The 6,131-nt window shown below is 41.7% G+C and overlaps 1 protein-coding gene across 2 annotated transcripts in view; it reads left to right on the top strand.

Annotated features, from left to right (window-relative positions):
* Positions 1-5,821, top strand: part of CUNH2orf42 (chromosome unknown C2orf42 homolog) — a 31,582-nt gene extending 25,761 nt beyond the window's left edge. For both annotated transcript variants that reach the window (XM_018558880.1, XM_018558879.1), the window contains exons 7-9: positions 299-399; positions 2,329-2,488; positions 5,524-5,821. In XM_018558880.1, the coding sequence (XP_018414382.1) occupies positions 299-399; positions 2,329-2,488; positions 5,524-5,735 (473 nt within the window). In that variant the 3' untranslated portion in view covers positions 5,736-5,821. The remainder of the gene's footprint in view (positions 1-298; positions 400-2,328; positions 2,489-5,523) is intronic.
* The last annotated feature ends 310 nt before the right edge of the window (positions 5,822-6,131 follow it).

The raw sequence follows: 6,131 nt of genomic DNA, 5'->3' as shown, positions 1-6,131 counted from the left end.
ACTGGAGGAGGATGGCAGCACTGTAGGACAGTTGTGTGAGAGAAGAGTACAACGCTGGATCTGCTGGGATCGTAAGTATAATTCTGCAACAACAAAGTGCACCAAGGGTAATGGACACAGGTGAATATAAAAACTTCTGCGCTATGGAAGCTGTCTCAAAGTGATCAATATATAAAAGATGAAAAGCTGCCGTGCTAATAGTATATGTTTGATCCAATGGACACAGGGACTGTTCTTTTTATTGGGAGATGGAAGTTCTTCTTTGAGGGAATGTTTGACGAGATTTTTTATTTTACAGCTTTTGTGAGGAAAGATGCCCTCCCGCTGGGGACTTTCTCCAAATATACCTGGCACATAACCAACATTTTACACGTGAAGCAGATCTTTGACACCCCAGAGGTAAGTGTTCAGTGGTCACTTATATAATACAGGTGCCAGGAATGAAGATTTCTAATGCACTGAGATGGGGTACCAGTAACTCCCCATCTGTTTCGGTGTTTTTTTTTTTAACTCTACAACTCATTTACTCATTTATATTAGAAACTTGCTTACCCTCTGTTCCAATATGCTGCATTCCAGGACTGTTTTCAAAAGGTTTGCCCCCAAAGCTGTGTCTTCTGCTTTAGATAAGTGATCTGGCATTCTATTTCAGTGCTTGGTGATCAAACGACATGTCCCACAACTCAATGTGCTGACAATACGCCTGCACAGGAGGGGGAGGAGGAGGCAAGTAAAAGCACTTCTCACTCCACAGTCCTTTGTAAACAAAATATGAAGCAATGAATTCTCCTTATAGCGTACATGAGAAGAGAGTGCTTATTGCATGCTGGAATTCAATGGCCAAAGATTTTATCAATTGCTTGAGCTCCTCAACATTCCGTCCGTCATGGATTATTTCTAGGATGGTGGCGATTACACTGACTGTGGCATCGCTATCGCAACATGATGAACAGAATGAAATGCATGTTGTTGTATATACCCAAACAAGGGTGGACAATGCCAATCTCTCCAATACACGCAGCGCCATCCGCACAGAAAACTAGTGAAAGAAGGATGGCACATTAACCCTTTACTTACCAAAAGTCCCACAAACCGCTTCTTTTCCATGTAACCACTTGCTGACCGGGGTGTTATACCCCCTTTCTCTCCAGGCCATTTTTCATTATTCAGCGCTGCAGTACTTTGACTGACGTTTATTCAGTCATGCAACGCTGTACTGAAATTAATTTTATACCATTTTTTTGGAGACACACAGAGCTTTCTTTTGGTGGTATTTAATCACCACTGAGGTTTTATTTTTTACTATAGTAGGGGAAAATGACAGAAAATTAAACCAAAAAACTATAACTATATTAAATTCTAAAACATTTATTATTACCCAATTTTTTGGTAAAATATAAAAGACAGGGTCACGTCGGGTAAATAGACACCAAAGATGTCAAGCTTTAAAATTGTGCACGCCCACGAAACTTCAAAAAACTACAATACCCCAAATTGGCCCTAGGCGACGCTTTAAAAGTTTTTACCGCTCATCAGTTTAGTGTTATCAGTGATTGAGGGCACTAAAATTATTGCTCTCACTGCAATGTTTGCAGCAATATATAACATGTGTCGCAATTGTTAGTTTCGCACACTGGTGCACCTGACGCGTATTTACGTTATGTGCGTAAACGTGGGGGACAGGGCAGCACATACAAGCGATCGGACGGCTATAGAGCCGTCGATCGCTTGTATGTGAAACAGCCGGTAACGGCTGCGTGCGAGCAGAAAAAAAAAGCTGGTTATATACAGCAAACCACTAATGGAAGCTTGGGCGGACGGCAAGCAGTTAACTATTAGCAAAAAATATACCGTGTGTTCACTGTAATAGAATATCTTCGTTTTGTGATGAGCAGTATGCCTACGTTTTAGGTACAAAAGTGCATTTCTATCATTTTGTACAAGCATGCAGCAAGTCGATGGCCCAAAGTATTGACACAAAAGCATCAGAATGGCAAAGCATTTGTTTTTCCATGCACTCAGATTTGCACAGCTTTGCCACACAACACAGCCCAGTATGGCAGGACAGCAGGTCTCACAGGTCTTATCTGCCTTCAGTTTAATAATATGAAATTATTCATCTGATGGCAGTAAAAGAAGCAAACCTCATTCTGATCATTAAAACCCAATATAATAGCCAAGCAGTGCTTCAGTGAAGCTCATTTATGATGAAGAGAGATCACTTTCTGGTCTTTGAATTTACTTCAGTGTCTGCACATACTCCACCGAGCCAGAATCAGAGTCATAACCGGGATAATCTTCCCTATTGCTTGTGATTTTTCTCCACAGATGCCACTAGAAATCACCAGAAGTTTTGTCCAGAACAGAGATGGAACGTACGATTTATTCAAATGCCCCAAAGTGGAAGTGGAAAATATTGCTGAAAGCTACGGGCGGTTAGAGAAGCAGCCCATCCGACCACTGGAGCTGAAAACCTTCCTGAAAGTCGGTCAGTGTTTTTTTTGTTGTCATTACACTTGATTCAGAATAATTTGTTTAGGATTAATAGTGATCAATGCGTGATGAGGTGAACCTGGTCTAAGAATACTGCAGTGCTGAGGAGCAGATATAATGGGGTGCCTATTCGTACCAGTCATCCTGTATGTCCCTGTGAAGCAGTCTTGGATCGTAGGACATCCACAAGTGCTGAGCCCCACTTCTGCTGTATACTTGGTTAGTTACACTGAACTGAACATTTAAGGGGTAAAGGAAAGGTAAATATACGCTGCTGGGGAGAGTTGTGTTAAAGGAAAAGTGTTGCTTTAACCGTTTCACTGCCACGGACAAGTATAAACACCGAAATGCAAGCAGACTCCAAGCTGCTATAGCAGCCAGAAGTTTATTTACCCTTTTCACGGTGAGCTGTTGACTTTCTTGTAGAAGTTATTCAGGCCACTATAAAACCACCCAATCCCTTCTTCGTGTACAGTAATGTACAGTCTCCCCTCCCACCATGTACCCTGTGTCCGGGGCTAACCTGTCTCTTCTAGGTGCCTGGAACGTCTATGGCAGGTTTTAGGATGGAGAGCGGTGGGAGACCAGAGAACTAGCAATGTTCTCCCCTATAAAGAATTAACTTAGAAGCACTTAGCTCTGATCACTTGCAGGTTCAAAGCAGCTGTCAATCTATGACCTTCCTGGCCAGGAAAAATGCTTATTGAGCACAGTCAATATCAAAACAGCGTAGCGGTTACATTAGTGATCACATACATGCACATATGAACACAAACACGCATGTTGGGTGCACACTGGTACATAGGTACATAGTATTTGAGGTTGAATAAAGACATGGGTCCATCAAGTCCAACCTTTGTGTGTGATTGTGTTTATGTGTACACGGGTCCCTGTGTGTCCTTGTTTTTAAGTGTACCTGTACCCCTGTATGTTACGCTCTGAGGAAGGTATCTAAATGCTTTTTGAATGATTCAATACTCTCTGCTGATACCACTTCGTGTGGCAGCGAGTTCCAGACTTTAACCGCTCTGACTGAAAAAAAGCCCTTACGCCCCTTGTGGTTAAATCTTTTCTCCACCAGTTTTAGGTGGTGGCCTCTAGTCCGTGTTAAGGAGTTTACAGTAAATTGTTTATTGCTGATGTTGCCATCACCACCAAACATCTTGTACATCAAAATCATGTCCCAGCGTAATCCCCTCACTTCCAGCGTGAACAAGTTTACATTTAACAACCTTGTTTGGTCCTCCCTCCCCTTAATTAGGTTAGTTGCCCTTCTCTGGACTCTCTCCAACTCAAGTTCATCTTTTCTGTGGATTGGTGACCAAAACTGAACCGCATACTCCAGATGAGAACGAACAAGTAATCTTTAACGTGGCAAAATGATTGCTTTGTCTCTACAGTACATTCCCCTTTTAATACAAGACAGCACTCTGCTCTCTTTGTTTGCTGCAGCCTAGCATTGCAAACTGTAATTCAATCTGTGGTCTACTATGACCCCCAAATCTTTTTCAATTTCTGACTTCCCTAGTGGCGTTCCCATTAATGTGTATTCTGCTTGCCTATTTTTACCCCCAAAGTGCATTACTTTACATTTATCAACATTAAACCTCATCTGCCATATAGTTGCCCACTCCCCTATTTCATCCAGGTCCTCATGTAATGTTATAATGTCTAAGTCTGTGTCTATTACCCTCAGAGAACAACAATTGTGGTACACATATTAGGTATCTTTGGTATCAATATAATTATTGTGAGTGTATTTTTTTTTACTGGAAATAAAGATGTAAAAAATTTAATTTTCACCATTCATGTACGTGTTGGTAAGGTGTAGATGAGTCTGTTGCATCTCTGACAGAACTGTCACAAGAATCTCTATAGGCAGAGGAGATATTTGGAGAAGTTGGGAGAGCAAAAGAAGCAACAAATATCAGCTTCAGAGGAAATTATGTTGCAGAATTGTTGTAGAAATGCAACATAATACTTACACATGTCGCACAATTAACAACTTACTCCCACATGCAAGAGATCTTCTTTACCTCCACTTTCTCCATCACCAATATGGGTGTAATTCATAATGAAGTTGTTGCAACAATCGCATCATACAGTAAAAGTGTTGTAAATAAGAGCTGTAATTGGTGAGGGTGCTCTCCGCACACCTTTCAGCAGTCCCGGCCAGTAGAGATAAGGTGCTTGCAGTAACTCCCACGGATGGCACCGTGTAATGCACAAAGTAGAAAAAATAGGTTACCAGCACTCAGATTGATTTCAAATAGATAAGTCCTTTTTATTGGACATACGTGTCACAATAGTCAAACAGCCGACGTTTCGAGGCCACGCAGGGTCCCTTCCTCAGGGCAAAAGATGTGACCCACATCTTTTGCCCTGAGGAAGGGACTCTGCGTGGCCCCGAAACGTCGGCTGTTTGACTATTGTGACACGTATGTCCAATAAAAAGGACTTATCTATTTGAAATCAATCTGAGTGCTGGTAACCTATTTTTTCTACTTTGTAAATAAGAGCGACTTCAATTTGTCTCACCCGTCTTTACTAACAATGAAAATGTCACAGGTTGTTCATGAATTAGACACAACGCTTCAGACTACATATGCACCACCAGAAATGTGTCACAGATGTCTTATTGAATCGGTCCATTATGTATTGGGGGTTTTCAGTAATCTTCAAGCCTAAAATGTGTATTTTAGCAGGTGCAAAAAAAATGGCTCTAGCAGTGAAAAGGTTAAAGGGGTCTTTTTATTTTTAAAGGTTATCCATGTGGTTGCTTTCAGGTGGCTCTTACCAAAGCTGCAGGCTATCCTGTGCGTGTGTTGCTTTGGTGGAATTTGGAGGGGATTAAGGAGGGAGTTGGAGTGTCTTTAATTGGGAGCAATTCAGGTCCTACACTCATTGCCGGTCTTAAACCAAATTTACTATTTGGAGATTTGAGGTGCCAGTGTATAACATGCCCTACGGGCATTTGTCAAACATTGTATTGTCTTGGAGGAAGTGACCCTTGGATGCTTTTGCTTTCAGGTAATACATCTCCAGACCAGAAGGAGCCGACTCCATTCACTATTGAGTGGATCCCAGACATCCTGCCTCTTTCAAAAATCGGGGAGCTTCGCATTAAGTTTGAATATGGCCACCATCGAAATGGACCCTTGCCAGATATCCACGCACCCCAGTCCCACCCTCTGGAACATACACTAGAGATCACCCCGCTCACCACCATCACCTTTGATTGATCCTCAATATCACGTCTTACAAAGACAGCAGTGCTGCACCTTGGTGAACTGAATTCAATGGAACCAGACAGACACCATCTTGTTAATCCAATTCTTGTGAAATAATATGTTTTTTATTATTTGCTGCTATGTTATAAGGTATTCTGTTTGTGTCAGTATAGGTACAGAAAGTGTCTCTGTCTTACCCAGACAGCCCACATCATATTTAAATAAGCGATGGATGGTATGGTGGACAGTTTGGATGCGTTTGAACATCGGCTTTCTTCAGATGTTGAAAAACATTTGAAAGACGCGGATGAGAGTAAGCACATTTCATGACTTTGAATGATATTTTCCTTCCATTCACACAGCTGGCCCTCCATCTCTACAATGGTACTTCTAAGTTTGACGGCAGTG

Source organism: Nanorana parkeri, unplaced genomic scaffold, assembly GCF_000935625.1.
Source record: "Nanorana parkeri isolate BGI_ZX_2015 unplaced genomic scaffold, ASM93562v1 scaffold365, whole genome shotgun sequence".
Lineage (NCBI taxonomy): Eukaryota > Metazoa > Chordata > Amphibia > Anura > Dicroglossidae > Nanorana > Nanorana parkeri.
The sequence above is the reverse complement of the archived record's forward strand: the minus strand, read 5'-3'. Positions and strand labels throughout refer to the sequence as shown.